We start from the raw sequence: 19,434 nt of genomic DNA on the forward strand, positions 1-19,434 counted from the left end.
CTATGTAATTTTACATTTCAGTATTTAGCTGAATTATTTTGCTCCAAAATATACAGATTGTGTTTAAAACATGCCTACACTGTAGTATGAATGTAATCTTTGTAACATTGTAAACTTGTTTTAAATTTGGATAACACATCTACCTACAGATGCCCACAGCTACAGAATCAACATTGTAAATCTGAAACCCATCACATGGAATTAGTCTCAGTGACCGGATTTTTTTACTTTTCAGGGGGATGACTCGCTGGGGAGAGTTTGATGACCTTTATCGTATCAGTGAGCTGGATAGGAGCCAAGTTTTGCTGTCCGAAGGCAGGCATTCCTCGGAAGGTCAGTATCAGAGTGTTATTATCAGCATGGTGTTATTCTAACAACATAAAGTATGACTCCTAAATATTTGCCTCTTACACAGTATTGCTTGATGAACTCATATATGTGTGACAGTGTTGCTTATGCAGTTCATTACTGGTGGCCACCAGCCCAAAGCATATTGCTGCTTTGCTTTCATGAAATTTAGGAATAAATTCTCTTAAGTCTCTGTACTCCATGAGAATGACTTCTCAAGAATGCTTCACTAGTTTCAGAGGGGAACTAAGACCCAAGATCTGTCTTCTTAGGAAAGGGCTGCTAAGCTTGGCTTCGGGACAAAACAGAGGTACAGGCCTGGTCCGTCACCTGGAAGTACTGTATTCATAACAAAGCTACTCAGCTCATCATGCTTTTAATCTTGCCTGTCTGAGTCCAGACTGACAGAAAAACAGGTTTTTCCAGTTCATCCAGGCTAAAATTGTGAATGATTTGCACCCCCAATAAAGTGAGATTAAAAGAGTAGAAACCTGAATCATGTGATCACATAAGTTCTATGAGATATAACTTGCAGCGTTTGTGGCCTGACCAATCTCACACAGCATTTACTAAGTCAGTATAAGCCAGGCAGTGAACTACAGTGCTTTGAAACTGCCAGGAAATAAGTCACCCTTGTTAATGAATGCATACCAGTGTCCCTATGATGCAAGAAGATAGGCAGCTAAATGATACCAGCTTGTGGTCTTTATTCTTCCCAGACTATTTATCTTATCACAGCACTCTGAAGCCATATGCAGATGAAGAACCAGCATCCCCTCTGCTCTATAGGACCATGAGTGAAGCAGCTTTGGTGAGAAAAAGGATGAAAGCTTCAGTGATGTACAGAAAAGACAGGCAGGACCACAGAGCCTCTATCAACGGACACTTCTATAACCATGAGGTAAATTACAGTTCCGTTGATGCAGAGTGATGTTGTCCATTACACTAGTAATACAATTATTTCAATTTAGAATTCAAACCAATAATAATAACAATGTTAGCAGATGCCTAACACTCATCAATCTTTCCTTGTTGTAACTCATCAACTAAGTTTAAATACAATCTTGTTCATGTCTTTGTTTAGCACAGATTTAAATTAAATAGCATGCATAGTACCGGCTCAGGTACTGAAAATGGGGGAAGTACATAGGGTCCCAAACCTATAAAATAAGCTATTTGCAAATAATATCCACTGACAAAGGGAAAATCCATTTTCTTCAATGGAGTGTCACTATGTATATCAACACATTCCAAGGCAGGTCCCATGCCCAGGGAGTAGTTGGCCATTTTTTTTTTTTAATGTGTCTTTGTGTTTTGCCTACATGTCTATCTGTCTGTCTGTATGAGGGTGCAAGGTCTCCTGTAACTGGAGTTACGGACAGTTGTGAGCTGCCATGTGGGTGCTGGGAATTAAACCTGGGTCCTCTGGAAAATCAACTAATGTTCTCAACTGCTGAGCCATCTCTCCAGCCCCCCATTTTGCCAGGGAGGTATTTCGTTAGGAAATTTTTTTGTCTTATTGGCTTTTTAGGTTTATTTGTTTTGACTTCTGTTTTGAGGTTTTTATGTTTGTTTGTTTGTTTTTCCTGTTATTTGAGAGAGAATGAGAAAGGAACAGAACATGAAATTGGGTGGCTAGGAATGTGAGGAGATCTGGAAGGAATTGGGAGAGGGGAAAGCAAGATCAAAATATATTGTAAGACACCCACAGCTAAACACTGAGCCAAACTCCTGGAATCCAGTTGCAGAGAGCGAGGCATCATAAGAAAAGGGGTCAAGACCAGGCTACAGAAACCCACAGAGATAGCTGACCTGAACAAGGGGGAGCTCATAGACCCCCAGACTGATAGCTGGGAAACAAGCATTGAACAGACTCAGACCCCCTGAACATGAGTCTCAGTTAGAAGGCCTGGACAGCCTAAGGGACCTCTGACGGTGGAACCAGGATGTATCCCTGGTGCATGAAAGGACTTTGGGAACATATCCCCCATGGAGGGATACTCCTTTAGCCTAGAGGCAGGAGGGAGGGCCTAGATCCTACTCCAAATGACTTGACAGATTTTGATGATCTCTCCTGGAAGGCCTCACCCTCACTGTGGAGTAGGTGGGGAAAGGGATGGGAGGGGATCCGGGGGCATGGGAGGAAGGGGGGAAGAGGGAACTGTAAGAATATTAAAATATATTTAAATAAAAAAGAGAAGAAAGATTAAAAAAAGAAAAAAAAGAAAAATTTTAAATAAAAAAATAAATAAATGAATTAAATAGCCCTGGATTGTCAGGTACTTGCTATAGAGCCCCAGCTGGCCTCAAAGTTAACTTCCTTCTGCCTGAGCCTCCCAAGTGCTAAGACTGTAGACATACACACCTAACTTTGAGCATATTTAAATAAATTATCTCATCCTCAAAGCTCTCCTATGAAGGCCAGTATTGTTATTTTTTTCTTTACATATAACCAAAACTCACAGACATTAGCAATCTCTTGAGTCACATTGCTTTCAACAAGAATTCTGAACTTGAACACATATTTGTCTCCCTCCAAAACTCAAATTATTAACCAGTGTGGTAAATGAGTCCCAGCTTGGGGCTGGGTGCTGAAGTGACCATTTGAAATACACAGATGAGCTTCTGGAGGTGTAGTTACAAAGCTTAAACAGGAAAGCCCACACACCTACAAACAACATCCGAATCTCACAAATCAGGCTTGCACAGAGATTAGTTTAAAGACATTCAAATTGTTTATTTCACCCAGTCATGCATCACATCTCCATCCTGCCCTTTAGGTCTTCTACTTACCCATGCAGGCTCAGGATACAGACCACTGTGGCCTGACAGAGTAGTAAGGACTGATATGATTTTGTTATTGTTCTTTTAGACATCTATTTTCACCCCAACCTTTGGATCAGAAACTAAGGTCAGAACAAATAGTACCATGAGAACTGAAGAAGTGATAAAGCAACTTCTCCAAAAATTTAAGGTAATCTTTATTACTAACCTGGGCTATACCATGCATAGAAGTAAGCTGATGGAGACATATAAATGCACTCTTCTGGAAAAAAAAAAAAAGCCATGGACTATGGACCAACATCGTATGTTCAGTTCTGGTGGATCTTTCCTCAGAGCAACAAAAGCCTGGAAATTCACACGGTCCCCCAGGAGACATGTCTGAAAGTGAAGGAGCACGTGGGACACTGCTGATACTTTGGGTCTAACATCATCTGGAACAATCACATTTATTCATTTTTCCCTATTGACAGATTGAGAATAGCCCGCGGGATTTTGCTCTTTACATTATTTTTGGAACTGGAGGTAAGAAAATCTGGTCTCTCTTTGTTCTTGGATCCAGTTTTTAGTCTATAAAGAAGATAGAAGAGTGCTTGGTTCTGTCAAAGTGGGGGAGGGGGACAGAGAACACACAAGAAAGGAGAGGCAGGAAGACAAAAAAGGGTTCATTATAAATGTTATTCACAGAGTTCGGGTGCAAGCTAAACACACATTAAAACCACTGAGCTACACTCCCATCCTGGAGAAATGGTGCTAGAATATCATGGATCTTCTCCAATTCCAGTTATAAACTTCAAATAGTTTATAATACAAAGGACTTTGCTTGTTTGCCAGACTTCCTCTGAGTGGGGATCAGAACTCGAGGAACCCATCCTGCTGGCTTTCCAGGAGGTGCTGGACTCCTTGTCTGTCACCTCTGTACTTGTTTCCTTCTCCGCTCCCTGCCTTAGCTCTTGGCTTCCTCACTGCATGCCACTCCTCGCTGACGTCCTTAGTTTTTGCTCTTTCTTGTTTGGCACTGTTCTGACACATTGTAAGAAAATGAGTCCTCCCTCGGTAGAGAACATCGTCGGAATTGGGCGGGGGAGATATATGTTCTCAGAAATCGTTCCGAATCATCGTTGAAGCAAGAAGCTAGGGAATGTAAAATATGGAAGCAACCGAGGGTGTGAAAGCAAGTTGGCATTAGACAAAGGTCAGGAGAGGACTCTGCTGTGCCCAGGAGAGGAGCACAATCATGAGGGCTTCCTGTTGCTTCAGAATTGCGAGTGGAATGAGCACACACTGACTTGGAATGGACAGGGGAATAAATTGAATCCAGAGATGAGAAAGAGAAACAGGGAGTTGGGAAAAGAAGATGAACTGAAGGACATCGGGGGCTTTTCTGTGTGCTTCTTTTTATTGAAATAAAATCCCAGATGGGCGCCCACTTTGACAAAATGCCAGTACTTTTGGGGAGGGGCATTTATGGTAATGTTTTAAATTTGAAATTCTGAGAATACAACAGTATTTTTTGTCTCGTTTTCATGGCTGAATGAGTGAAACCCATAAGTAATGAAGAGGACTAATCTTACTAATTCTGCATTTGTAGTTTAGTTCTTGGAATGCCCAAAAATTGAATGTGAGGTAGAAACAAAAGGAAGAATTAAGAACAGATATATAAATTGATTTATATTAACCAAACTTGGTAGTAAATATTTTTGAGTAGATGAATGAAGGAAGGAAGGGAAAATTATAAAGAATTGAGCCGTGTTGCTCCCTCAGTAGGACTAGAGCTCTGGCTAAATGATCTAACTGAAAGGTAGAATTATTTGAGCTACGAAACGAGACCATATATTAAGTGGAAGAAGTTCACTTGTAGCTTTTGGGAAGGGCTCCATATGTAATATTAGTTAGTATTCTACAGTGTCACTTTGTATGGTTACAGTTAGCTATATTCAAGCATAGTCTAAGAATCCTGAATGGACTTTGCCAGGAACAACAGTTGATGTGCTTTAAGCATCTACCATCGGAATAGTGATGAACTCTTGTGCTGTTCTTCACTCCCCCTCCCTGGGTGAACCATCCACGTGTCCATTGTATCCACACTGTAGACAGACCCTCCCCGATTGCGATGGCTTAGTTGTCAGATGAAGCGTGGAGGCACCATGCTGTTAGTCTTCAAATAATGCTTTTTGCCTTCCTTTTGGTAATGGCCTCGAACTACAAAGGCAGTAATGCTGTCAGCTTTATTGGAATATACTGTGATTGCTCTATTTGTTACTAGTGATGTTACCCTCTTACTATGGCTAATTTATAAATCAAGCTTTATTATAGATAAGTACAAATGTTTAGGAAAAACAGATATATGGGATTATATACCATCTACAGTGTCACATGTGTCCCTTGAGGTCTGGGGACATATCCACCATGACTAATGGGGGGCAAGACTCTTCTGCTCTCCTGGGGTTTTTTGTTTGTTTGGTTGGTTGGTTTGCTTGCTTTTTTTCTTTTTCTTTCTTTCTTCTCCCCCCCCCCCCCCCGTTGCTTCCAAAACAAAGAAAGGAAGACCAAAAGACAAAATTACCCCCTTTCTTTTTCTAGGGTTAGCTCTTACTGTGGTTCGTTCTTTTTCATTTGCAGAGCAGAGAAAGCTAAAGAAGACTGATGTCCCGCTGCTGCAGAGGCTTCTACAAGGACCATCCAACAGCAACGCTCGGATCTTCCTCATGGATAAAGATACGGAAGAAATTAGCAGTAATGTACGGACGCCGATAGCCTCCGTGTGCCCTCGCATCTCCCTCTGGCTCAGCATTTCTTTCATACAGCCTTCTCTCTCCCTTCTCAGGTGGCGCAGTACATTAATTTTCACTTTTCCTTCTTGGAATCCATTCTTCAAAGATTAGATGAAGACGAGAAAAGGGAGACGGAAAGAATAATGGCGAAGTAAGTCTGGAGCGAGCACCCGGCTGTTGCGTCCTTCCATAGATTCAGTGCGTGCCCTATACCCACTTTTTCATGTTCTTCCTCTCCTTTTCAGATTCAATACCGAAAGGGCCTTCATCCTGAAGTGTCTTCAGAGTAAGCAGGCAGCAAAAACAGAGACCACAGTCTAGAGCTACAGCACCTATGCTAGCTAGCACACCTCAGCAGAGCTGGAGAGGCCATGGTGGGATGAGTGAATGGACCGACAGTCTGCCTCTGCATTCTGCTATGCATGACCTTGAAGCTGTGGAAAACAGTATGCCAAAGAGCCTGCTTCCTTTTTGAAATGATGAGGTTGGCTGTGGTTCAGAGTTGGACCAAGGCAAGATTGGACTTCACCTCAGTAACTGTAGGAAGCCTGGATACTGTGTATTCCAAATATCATTTATAGCAAATTCTTTAGTGAACTCAGAGTTAAGTGGCCTCTTCTGATATCATGCGGTTTAAACTCTTTATCTTGCATTCTCAATAGAACTAAGACATTTGCCGACTCATAAATGATTGGAAATAAACACGTCCAGTTCTTGATGTCAAACAGACAGCATTCTCAAGCCATCAGGGACTTGAATTGGCCATGTTTCACAGCTGTGTGGATACTGGAGCATTTTGCTAGAACCTAGAACTCTCTCTACAAGGGTTAATGACTTTTAACCTTGTAGTATCAGCGCTCTCTGTCCTTTGGGAATAAAATGATTTTGGACTCTGTAAAGAAACCGAAACTCAGGGCTTCAGAGATGGCCAAATGGGCAGGAGCAATGACTACTCTTCCAGAAGACCCATGCAGTGGCTCAGAGCCGGCTGCCTACAACTCCAGTCCTAGAGGATCTGACGTTGACCTCTGTGGGCACTGCACACACATGTCACAATATCCATGCACGTAGAAATAAATAAAATAAAAAAATGGAAACGTAAACTCTGATTTTTCTGAACCTGGGCCCTTCATTTGTACCCCGCTCAACAGATGACTTCCTAGCTAATTTTAAGTGTCTTAAAAGTTGGTTGTATTCATTTTCTTTGTCTTTGTAAACAATTATATCACAAGATTAGGTAGAACAAGATTTGACCACGAATGCCTAGTTGTTGCTGGGGATTGCTATGGATAAAGCCTAGCTGCTGTAGCTGAGCCAGGAGAGACTTCACAGCACCCTTGCTGCTGTATAAGACATGTTTGAGGTACTCACAGGTTTGCTAATCCCACCTGGAAAAGAAATATTATGGGGCTTTATTTGTGAACTCTTTATTAATGTGGAGTTTTAATCGACATTCTTCCATTTGAATTCTTTATCTGAAGCTATTCAATCATGTTACCTGTACTAAGGTAAAGTTGTATCAACAGCATTAATTTGTCAAACAGTTGTAATAATAAGCTGCTCATTCTCAGCATCTCCAGAATCTGAAATGGGTGACAATGTAGGAATACTGTGGCATTTCTGTCCCAGGAAGTCTCCCTCATTGATTGAAACAAAGTCTTGTATTTCTAAAGCTTTGTCTATCCATCAAGAAGGCACAGTTTCATCTCACTAAAGATGGACCAAAAGATGAAAGTAAGTGAAAACTCATCCAGGTATAGTGATATATCCTTTGTAATCCTACCATTCAGCAGCCAAGGCAAGAAGATTACTTAAAATTCAGGCCAGCTTGGTCTATGTAGTGAATTTCAGGCCAATCTGTGCCCCAGAATAAGGCTTCAAAACTCTCTCTGCCTCTGTCTCTGTCTCTCTCTGTCTCCCTCCCTCCCTCTCTCTCTTTCTCTCTCTCTGTGTGTGTGTGGGGGGGGTCTACAAAATGCATACAAAACTGAGCAAGCTTTACATAGGAAAAGATGGTATGAAAACTCATAGAAGTGCAATTGTCTGTAACTAAGCGAGTGCAAAGTATTGTGTCTGTATTCATCGACTCAGGTCAGTAGACAAACAGTGCAGAAGCATAGGCAAAGTTTAACATGAAGAATTATTAAGTTATGTTAGGACAGCAACAATAAAAACAGGATGAAAACAGGATGGCTACTGGCAAATGAGCTCCACCCAGGTGAGGAGCAAATGTAGACACAATGATTTCGACTAAGGATCCAGCCTGCACTTGTTTCCAAGTTATACCACCACTGCCTGAGTCAAAAGCTGGAGAAGAAGTCCAGGTAAACAGACAGAGAAAGCTGCACCTCACTGGCTGCTAGCATTGGAGAAGCCGCTGGAAGCAGTGTTGAAAAATCCGGTCTCCAGGAGCCGCAGAGGCATCAAAGACTGCAATGGTTTTCTAGCGCCCTCTGCTGGCAATATGCGATATTGTGCAAGCTGGGATAGAAACTTTACAGGGCTTTCAAAGGGCTGTGAAAATAAAATCTGCCGTATCAGCGCAACAAAATCCCTATTAGCAAAGATTAAACTGTGAGACAGATAATGATGATGTATGCTTCAGCAAATGGATTTTCTTTTTCCTTGAACACAAGTTAGATGTAAAATTTACCCTATGATTCTACTTGTAAAATATTATGTGGACATCAAAGATGCAAAAGCATTTTTCAAAGTTGTTTATTACACTGATGTTTATACTGACCAAAGGAAGTAAAAAATCTAAATGTTCAAAACAGGAAAAAATGATGTAAAATGCAAGAAACATTTGCTCAGACTGATACAGTCATTAAAATTATGTTTTAATAATAGTGATAAAGTCTCCTTATGAATATGAGATTATGTTGTAAAATACCCATCCTTTAGATTTTTGGATGGGTATTTACTTATGTGTTTGCATGCTAATATTGTATATCCACTCATAAACCAAAAAAGTTATGTATATATTATAGAACTGTGATTCCTTTCTCTAATCTTTTATATTTATTAAATATATGATGATGTATTAATTTTTTCAATCAAGAAAGAGAAAATGTGTCACATGAAAGTGATCCAAAAAGAGTAGGAAGTACATGCAAGAACAGATTCCTACTAGATGCAAAATATTTGTAATTAATTACTCAAATAAGACATTGACTTTACCTTTGTGTGGTTTAAAACATCTGCCCTCCTTAATCTTTCTGCAAGTCAGCTGGATGAAATAGTTGCTTTTCATTTTTAATGGAAAAACAATAATGAATGTATGACATTAGTGTGATGTTGTAGGCTTGGATATGGAATGACTGAATAGGGAAAGTTAATCACATAGCATGCTTATCATGCCTCTGAGACAAGAACTTTAAGCATCCATTCTTTTGGCATCTAGAAAGTCCAAGGAACAGAGTAAAGCAGAAAGGAGAGCCTGTGACTCCTGAGATTTGATAGCTGAGTTGCTAAAGTGCCTAGAAAGCTCCTTGGGTCACTTTCTTATGTGTATTATGGTCTGGGTGGTCATGAGGAAAGCCTGTTAGATCCAGCCCTGAGCCGTTCTACCGGAAGCCAACAGACTCTCCTCCCAACAGCAGCTATTGGATGCTTAATGCTAGGTGCTTGATGCTCATCTTAGAAGTGGATTTCTAGGCCTCAGACAAGCCTTCAAAAGAGAGACCTTGAGCCAGAAAACCCAATAGGATCAGTGCTGGGTTCCTGATCTTCAGAAACTTTGTGAAATAAATGTTTGCTGTGTTGTGTGACTAAATGCTAAGATTGTTACATAGTCCTACATTATTAATTAATATACAATTTCTAAGGCCAAATCTATTTCAGCTATTTTTGCATAATGTAAGACCAAAAACATTGTCAAAGGAGTTTTTCCTTGCTTTAGGTGATCCAAATATTTCATTGTCAGTTACATATTAATCAAAATTAAATCCTAGCTATCATACTATGGTTATTAATCATAGAGTCTGTTGCATTTATCTTTGTACTTTTTTGTTATTCATATTATGTCTTATACATAAGAAGTGCTCAATAAAATAAATAAATAATTCAAGAATTAGTTAATTATCTAAAATATTCTGATGAAGTCTACTGTGCACACAGCTATTTGTTCACTAGAAACTTTTCTAAATTTTTTTACTTAACATCAACTGCCTTCCACACCAAAAAGAAACTCCAAAAAATATATTTTATTAGCTCAAGACTCTGAGATATTCAGTTAGGCAGTATTACTGTGGAATCTATTTGCAGGCAACAGGTGTAACCACTAGGTTGAAGTATGTGCATGGGAAACACGTGTTAGGATGTAATTAGTAAGGCAAACACCTTCACTGATGTCCCTTTGTACACCTAATAGCATTTAATACTAGTTAGGTTGAGCCACTGACATCAATCAATATTTGATCAGCAAAACCTGAGATTCAATATAACTAGTACCATTTGCCTTTTCCCCAGCATAGCTTTATATCTACTGACTAGTGTAATAATCATACAATCTCATGGGGAAACTATTCTTTGAATTCTATTTCATATATGAAGAAAGTAAGCCCTGCAAAGGTTGAGAAGTAGACTAAGATCTTACTCAGAAGAAATAGCTTAGAAGTTGAACCTATGGCTAGCATGATGGATGTTAGGAGTAAATTCTAGGAGACTATTTCCAGGACCCTGCCCAGACATTACCATCTAAGGATGTTAAAGTACATCCTATCAAATGGGCAATTAGCACCTAACTTACAAGCCTCCCCGGTACTTTAAGTCACCTCTAGCTTACTTATAACTAGAGATTATCTACTACGACAATGGAAATTATAAGTAAATAGCTGTTATATTGTTTAGGGACAGATGAAAGGAGAGACAACCACACCTGTTTGATATAATAGTATGAAGACCTTTCACTCCACAAACAGGAGAAATCACAGGACCAGAATCTACAAAGGTGGAATGCCTGTTAGCTGCTTCATTGGACAATTGTGAGAGCAATGTGACTAACACATGTAAATGCTGGTGCTTTGCATGTCGGAGGTATTGAGGAAAAATATCTGTTATATTTAAGTTAGCCCTTCCCCACTGTAGACTTATCCTCCACTAAGCCTGATTGCACACACCTGCTTTACTTTTGACTTACAGCCAGTCGAACTGGGCTGAGAAAGTGGCTCAGTAGGTAAAGTGCTTGCTGTGAAAGCCTGAGGACCTGAGTTCAGATCCCCAGAATGTACATAAAGCCAGATGTGATAATGCACATCTGGAATCTCAGGGTTCCTATGGCAAGGCAGGAAGTGAGGCAGGAGAATCGTGAGAATCTCATGGACAAGCTAATCTGGTGTACTCAGTGGCAAACAAGGCAGAACATGGCAGCTAGCAGCTGAGTTTGTCTTCTTATTGCCATGCATGTGCCTACCCACAAACACAAATGCACATACCCAAGACTGAAAGCACAATACAAAAAGTAAATGGATCTCCCACATTCTCTGGAGGGCCTGAACTACTTGTCCAGCTGTTGAAGCCATTCTTGTTGCCTAGTTCTAAGCAAGGCTCTGTCCTTGCCTGAACTACTTGTCCAGCTGTTGAAGCCATTCTTGTTGCCTAGTTCTAAGCAAGGCTCTGTCCTTTGGTGACTTTTTGTGGTCTCAAACTCCTGTACACTGCGATCATTTACCCTACTTGTGAAACACTGGACATGTGATCCTCGCCTTTATTTCAAAGCCTTAAATTGATTGTTTTACACCAACTCATTAGTAGCTTTGTATTTTTAAGTGTGTGTGTGTGTGAGTGCATGCATGCATACACATGCATATCTGTGAGAACAGGTCCCCATAGAGAACTAGAGTCACAGGCAACATTGAGCTGCTAGATGTGGGTGTGGAAAACCAAGCTTGGGTCCTCTAAGAGACCTGTTTGTGCTCTTAACAGCTGGACCATCTTTCCAGTCCCCAGTATTTTGCAAAGTTCATTGAATGCATAGGATGGTAAACAAATGTGAATGTTGCTAATATGTGTAAATATTGATAACTCCAGAATGGGGAAAAGTTAATGTAAGATTAAGTAAAAGCATCACAATTAAAATATAAAGTTTTCTATTTCTCCAGTCAAAACACTCCACTTATTTAATAAGCACTAAACTAATATTGTTTTTTATTGCATAAAACAATCGTAGAAAAATTTTAAAGGCCCAATCCCAATTATAAGTTCTTTGCATCATTTTCAGCAGAATTTCCAAAGAAAAGACTAGTCACCCAATAATGCTCAACTTAATGTAAATATATTAGGAGCCATTGCTGGCAATGTCAACACCACAAACATACAGGAGAGTAGAAGCCAGGCCCATCATGAAGGTAATTTTATTAGCATTGTTCCCTCACTTCATCAGCAGTCATTCTCAGCAATCATTCTCAGAAGCGGTACAGACAGCTTCATGTTGACCTTGAAGACTTCACTGTGGGGGCCCAGTAGCCAGTTCCCAGCCAGAGCCTGCACACTAAATTGGCCGAGACTTTGAGTGCTCTTGGGTTTATGTCTCTGCCCCTGCTTTTATGGTGGGAAAGCTCCAAGGGGCTGATCTGGGAGTTGATATGCCATTTGCTAATAGGAAAGGAAAGATGGTGTGGACCGGCTGGTACTCTGCTCCAACAAGCCAACGAGAAGCCACTCTGCTGTCTTCCATATTGCTGATCTCAGAGATAATCCTACATTGGCATTCTCTGGGATGAGTCGGCCTCTAAGAGGGACTGGCACTTCACGATCAGTTGGGGTCCCTAGGCAAAAATGAATAAGCTTACCTGTGATTGGGAAAGAGAAATCAAAACTACTATGGTCCTGGTCCCTAACAGAAAAGTCTTTAAGCTTCCATGTTGGATGCTTAAGGGAGCTACATTATGCCCTTTCCTCCTGGTGTCAGACTTCCCAACATGCCTGGTTTCTTAACTTAAAGATTCAGTTAACTGCAAGCCCATTCTCACTTTCAGAACATCATATCTGAAGTATTGTTGTCTCTTCTCAGAAAGGTCAGGCTCTTTGGCTACAGGATAATACACACATACATGTACACGCATACACACAGACATACTCTTATACACATACACCCACATGCACAAATACACATGGCATATATATATGCATATATATATGTATATACATACACATATACATATATATATATATGCACATATGTGAGTTGACTCGCATCCCCTGGCATTCCTAGGGAAGAGGCTACAAGTGTATTAATTTATTCCTTCCTCCTGTTTTCAAACATCATCACACTCCATCATTTCGGGCTTGCTTTGACAAATCCTTCTGAACTCCTAAGAAATCCTTCCTCCAACGATAACTTCTGAGTTGTTAAGTCAGTTTTCATGGGAAGTCACTGCATAAGCTTAATCTGAGACCTCATTTGATCCTTTTTTTCTCAGAAGCAAATAGCAACAGAGGATAGCTCTGCATCTATCTTTTTTTTTTTTTTTTTTTGATATCATTTATCTCTTGGTTCCTTGGAAAAAATGTAGTTATGATAACCATCAATATGCAAATATGTCTCTAGACAAGGCAAGGTAGGGGGAAATCATTTTATTTGTTCATTTATGGTGTTGTGGATTAAAGTCATGATGTATACTAAGCAAACGCTTCATCAGGAAGCTACATAGCTATGTCCTGAGCCAGAAAAGCAGTCGAATAATGAAGAAGGCTCTGCAATGAGAACCATACAGCCTGAGACAAAGCCCACACAAGAGCGAGAAAGAAAACCAGGCAGAGGCTGCATGTGCAGGTTCACTAGCACTTTTTACCCCAGAGCTGAGATGGTTAAGACAAGAGGATCGCTGTGACTCCATGTTGGTCTTGGCCACAGTGAGTTTCAAGGCACTCTGAGCTATGAGATGATACATTTTCTAAAGAAAAAAAGTAAGCTTTTCTGATGGAATTGAGGACACAGAGGACAGGAGGAAAACAGGTCTCCCTTCCTCAGCCTCTCTGAAGCTAGCCTGTTGCAGACCGCTAAGCATACTGACACTAGCATTTGTGATGAGCACTAATTACCTGTCTCATCCCTCATACCCCTTGTGACATGGTTACCAATCCTTCATTCTGTACATTCCCTGAACATAACAGTTTGCTGACTCCCTTTCAAGGCATGGGTTACAGGGTTGAGAAGATTGTTCAGTCGGTAAGAGGTCTGGGTTTGAACTACCAGCATTCATGTAAAAGCAGAGAATGGTTGTGCAAGCCTGTGACCCCAGCACATGAGTGCAGAAACAACATGCACACTGAAACAGGCAAACAGAGACAGGAGGATCCCTAGGCCTGGATGGCTAGCTGTCCTCACCCAAACCATGAGCTCAAAGGAATAAGGCAGAGTGTAATAGAATAGGACACACACACAGTCTCCTCCTATGGCCTCTGCATTTGTGTACATAGGCTCACATACATACGTGTACACATAGTACACTCCAAAATAAAATAAAGTAGAAATAAACGTTGTTCTCTGTGTCTTCTGATTCCACATTGTAACAACAGGAAAGGATTACAAAATTAAATAAATAAAATCCCATCGATGACTTAAAAAATAAAATAGCACAAACAACGTTAAGACCTGGTCATCAATTTGAGTTAAACATGGGCAACTGTGAGTAACTCTGGCCAGAACATGATGGTGGAGCTAGGAGCTCTGAACAGAGATGGGAGAAGTTGTAACAGCAGGAAAAGCTGGAGTCACTGAGCAGAGCTGCCCTGTGCTGGTGTGGATCCACCCTCACCAACCAGCCTGCCACACTTCCCATTTCTGAGATGGGGCAGCCCCGCCCACCTCCGTGGCTGAGGGTCCCATGGCGCTGGCCATTATTGATTCAGCTTCCCAAGAACTGGAGTTTGTAAGCATCAACCTCATAACTTTCCAGAGTCTCACTTCCCCCAATGTCCTCTCAATAAGCTTGTTTTCATTTCGGTTAGCCAGAATTTAACCCTATTACTTACAAAGAATTTCTACTGGCAGACCAGCAAAAGTACTGTGTAAATAGGTTGAGAAAGCAATCTTTGAAAAAAATACCACTGTCAGCTGTGGTGGCCCAGGCCTGTAAGCCCAGCCCTCAGAAACCTAAGGCAGGAGGAGGATTACAAGTTGAAGACATGTCTGAGACGCTTAGTGAGACCCTATTGAAAAAGTTTTTAAAAGTAAAACAGAGGTTGGAAGTACACATGAGTGGGAGAGCACTTGCCTACCATGTGTGAGGCCTGTGTGTGTGTGTGTGTGTGTGTGTGTGTGTGTGTGTGTGTGTGTGTGTGTGATTTTCTCCCAGGTATTCATCCTGAAAATAAAAATCCAAAAGCAAAACCACAAATGTTCATACTAACAGACAGACATATGTTTAGAATATACTGGGCAGAGAACCTTAAGCAACTGAAGAAGAACCAAGCATGGGATAATAAAGTAGCTCAGTTTGCCCAGGGATGCATAAAGAAGACACCCAAGAAGACAAGTTTGGACCTAAAATTAACTAGGTCCAAACTGAAAGATAATGCAACATTCTGTTATAGAAATCATATAAGTAAAATCCTGCATTATTACAATGGTGTGATAAAAGTAGGCACTTTATGCTTTGTTTGTGAGCATGGGAAAAGGACAACTAAATACTCTCAGAGAAGATGGAGGTATCAGGAAACTATAATTCAAAATCATAAAACCAAACAGATGTGGCATGATTTATGTCATTAATGGTAGACTATAAGAGACTTGACTTCACTGAATGGCAGCAGCTATAATGTCTCTTTTGAGAGATAACAGAGGAGAAATTGGTGACCCTCAGCATCCTGGCCTGCTACTGTGAAAAGTATTCCCAGGAAATCTGCCATAGAATAGATTACTTTAGTTGCAGCCTGTTAACTAAGAGTATGTATGTTCTGGTTACACATCAGATTCTTTGTTTTTGTTGTTTGTTTGTTCATTTTTTTCAAGAGAAGGTTTCTCTGTGTAGCTTTGGAGCCTGCCCTGAAGCTCACTCTGTAGACTAGTCTGGCCTCGAACTCACAGAGATCCTCCTAATTCTGCCTCTCGAGTGCTGAAGTTGTATATCACTACCGCCCAGCCTACAAAGCAGGTTCTTTAACCCAGGCAATGTAGAAGGAATGGTTTTCTTCCCACTAACTTTATGATTTCTCACTAACACAAGATGGGAAAGGCTGTGTGGAAATGAAGGAAGCTTACACACGTTAATTAAGTTTAGGAGAATTATTAGGTGCTGCTAAAGTTGAAAGACCAAAAACTTTAATATAACCAACTAGTGTACTAATAAAACTTTACTGAGAGAGAGACAGACAGACAGACAGACACAGACAAACAGGGATAGAGATAGACTACAGGTGTAGGCAAAGTGAGTATAAGTACACTATGTTAATTGATGACAATTTTATTAAAATTATTCCAACATTGTAATCACAAGAGGATGAAGAGACAAAATGGTTGTCTCTTAGAAATAGGGTGTTTGCTCTTCTCCTCTTTGTGAGTTATGAACCACAGCATGTATTAGACTTTCAAACTTATATCATTAATCAAAAGAAACTGGAACCAGTAACTCAGTGTGACCCAATCAACATATATTTAGCTAATTACCCTGTTTAATGGGATCATCATCTTTTCTTCTTAATTACATCTTACAATTGCAGTGGCTTTGACAGTAGACTCATTAAGCTGGGTAGATTCATCATGTAGTGAGTCTAGACCTCTAAAAATCATTGTTTCTTTCTGCATTAACTTGTGTCAAGCCACAACTCAGGGCAAAATTTAACCTTTCTTACCCATTCCACATTGATTAGCAACCAGAGTTCACTGAACTTCTGCTAACTCGCTCACTTTGTTCGAGTCTCACGTACTGTGAGGTGATAAACATCTGGCTGTAGTTGTCCTTCCTCATAGAAGAAATGCATGTGATCAGACTAAAGAATCTCTGCCGAGAGAATGTTTTCCCTGTGCCTGCTAGGGACTGGATCCCACTTTTCCTGAGCTCTGACTGTCTAGATTCAGCCTGGTGTGTGGGTAGATGGGGGATGCTGTACACACTTGGCTGCTTCCTCTTCATCACATAAAACCGGTCAGCTTCCCAACCGTCTCACCTCCGTGTTTGACACTGATTTTGGCTCATCTCCTCTTTCTTAGAATTTTTCTTTGGTTATGGGGTTACGCCTCACAGTGTGTCTTCTATCCTCTCTAAAAATGCTTTCTCCTCTCACTGGCCTTAGGGAGAATGGCAGCTTTCAAGCTCACCCACTTTCTCTATCAACAGGCAGAACAGGTTTACCTAACTGACAGTCTCAGGAAACAAAGCAAATGCCTTTCAAGTGCTTGGTGACAGTTAGTCTTTATAGCTCTTACAGCCTCCACAGGTGGCCAGCAAGCTGAGCCCTTTCCTGGAATCTCAGGTCTAGAAGTCTGTTGGGACATTCCAACATCCTGTTCCTTGTCGCTTGTCAAACCCATCCACCAATATAGAAGCCAGAGTGTCAACTTATAAAGAAAAGACTCCAAAATATTTCCATTGTTGATTACTACCTCTCTGGCTAACTAAGCCTCTTTATGCACTACAAAGTTTTCTTTAAAACACAATCTTGTCTTAAATACTCATACTTAACATCCCCCAAATTCTCTCATAATTAGGTTGTTTTCCAGTGGCTTATTTCTACTGCTAACCTTTGTTCTGGATTCTCACCCAAAGTCAGACCTATGGAAATATTGGGAGGGTTAAGAGGGGTAAGAGGCTAACTGTCCACCTTCACATTAGAGAAGAGGTTCCTGAAGTGTGGTCCTCACCATACCACAGCATCACCAGCAGCAGCAGCAGCAGCACGGGGAGCTTGTTAGAAACACTAAGTCTCTGGACCCCATAGGGACCTACTGTGAACGGAGCACCCTCCTATTCTTTCAGCAACCTTCCAGATTACTCATGCTAAACCCTGAGAAGCATTGCCTGGAATGATCACTCAAAAATTAACAACCAAACAAGAGAGAATAATGAATTACAACATACAGTTAGTGTTTATCTGAAAGTCCCAGCAACTGTTAGTTAGTATAATATAGCATTCTGGTAACTTCTGTTACCTTTTGAATGTGGAGGAATCTCAGATGGAATAAGGGAAGGAAAAAAAGAAATGGAATGATATTTGATCTTTATAATCAGTAATTAAAAACATGCTACAGTTTGTCTACCCATGCATAGACTTTCTAGATGGTCCTAGTTTATGATGACTTATCATAAACTAGCTTGTTTTGGGTGTTTTGTTTTGTTTTATTTTTTATGTGAAATCCATACACATTTCACATTTAAATTTGAATGTTTATCTTTTCCCAAGCTTGTAACAAGTGTGCTGTCCCATCAAGGTACTGGGAAGTGGCAGTGAGCCACAGTTCCCACTCAGCCACCCAAGGAGGACACCAAACTTGACTGTGCACAGTACTGTTAAGTTCCGTTGTGTGGCATTTCGTATTAGATGACATTTAAATTACTTTTATTCCAACTTACAGTGGATCTATGGGGGACAGAACCTCATTTTGGAGAGGGACCTGCTAGATACCTGACTTTTACTGGAAACATAAAGTTCAGAGGAATTAACAGAAAGGAGCCACTGTGAGTAATCGAAGTCATAATGAAGGTTATTATCTTTGAAAATGTAGCCTGATTCCTGACCAGCCCCAGCCTGCCTTGCTAAATGTAGAAGGGCCTGGTTTTTTTGTTTTGTTTTGTTTTGTTTTAATGACATAGTCACATGCCCCTGCACAGACCCTATTACCTAGTGTATCTAGCCTCCCAGACAAGTCCTTAAACAAGCTGTCCCCCAGGCTGTCCTTCAGGCATTCCATCTCCCTGAGACTTCCCACGAGTTTGCTGAGTCACATGCTATGGCCTCCTCAGCAAATTAAGTTGCACAACTTTATAGTCCAGTGAAAAACAACTTGGAAAATGACATACGTGACTACATACAATGATATTAATTATAGAAAAATGGCCTTCTGGTGACGTGTATGTATGTGTGTTTAGTATGTGTGTTTGAGTAAAGCGTATGTGTGTGTATGTGAATTTAGATTTAAATCCCCCCCCCCGTGTGTGTGTGTGTGTGTGTGTGTGTGTGTGTGTGTGTGTGTGTGTAGCATATTATTCTGGCCATTTCTATCCTCTGTGTTCCTCGGTCTCTGTTCACAAAGTTCTGTCCATTGAGGAAATAAAATCCTTTTTACCTGAGTCCCAGCTTATACTCTCAAACAACAGTAAGGGATGCTTCCTGATTGTGTCCCCAGAAATTCCTAGAGGGAAAAACTCAGAATTTTCTCTAACAGATGTTTAAAGTGTCATTTTTTTTTAACTTCTAGTTTTTAAATGACTGCTTCTCTACCACTAGAATGGGCTTTCAATTCATCCTCCCACTCTTGCTTGTAAGCATCCCACTCCCATCTGGTACCACAGTTATTGTGTCTAATTCTTCTGATTTCTCCAAACATACATAAATATTAAGATACACAAAGCCCAGGCATAGTATGGTCAGT

General features: G+C 40.6%; 2 protein-coding genes across 2 annotated transcripts in view; one reads left to right on the forward strand and one right to left on the reverse strand.

Annotated features, from left to right (window-relative positions):
* Rassf6 (Ras association domain family member 6) overlaps nucleotides 1–6,266 on the forward strand; it is a 37,317-nt gene extending 31,051 nt beyond the window's left edge. Inside the window, exons 6-12 of the mRNA XM_051198589.1 lie at nucleotides 236–333; nucleotides 1,068–1,249; nucleotides 3,221–3,322; nucleotides 3,603–3,654; nucleotides 5,752–5,870; nucleotides 5,957–6,054; nucleotides 6,149–6,266. Of these exons, the coding sequence (XP_051054546.1) occupies nucleotides 236–333; nucleotides 1,068–1,249; nucleotides 3,221–3,322; nucleotides 3,603–3,654; nucleotides 5,752–5,870; nucleotides 5,957–6,054; nucleotides 6,149–6,224 (727 nt within the window). The 3' untranslated portion in view covers nucleotides 6,225–6,266. The remainder of the gene's footprint in view (nucleotides 1–235; nucleotides 334–1,067; nucleotides 1,250–3,220; nucleotides 3,323–3,602; nucleotides 3,655–5,751; nucleotides 5,871–5,956; nucleotides 6,055–6,148) is intronic.
* Nucleotides 6,267–12,601: 6,335 nt separating this feature from the next.
* The window catches only part of LOC127232272 (alpha-fetoprotein), a 45,456-nt gene continuing 38,623 nt past the window's right edge, over nucleotides 12,602–19,434 (reverse strand). Inside the window, exon 14 of the mRNA XM_051198298.1 lies at nucleotides 12,602–12,670. Within this exon, the coding sequence (XP_051054255.1) occupies nucleotides 12,602–12,670 (69 nt within the window). The remainder of the gene's footprint in view (nucleotides 12,671–19,434) is intronic.

This window comes from Phodopus roborovskii, unplaced genomic scaffold (genome assembly GCF_943737965.1).
Source record: "Phodopus roborovskii unplaced genomic scaffold, PHOROB, whole genome shotgun sequence".
NCBI classification, from domain to species: Eukaryota; Metazoa; Chordata; class Mammalia; order Rodentia; family Cricetidae; genus Phodopus; species Phodopus roborovskii.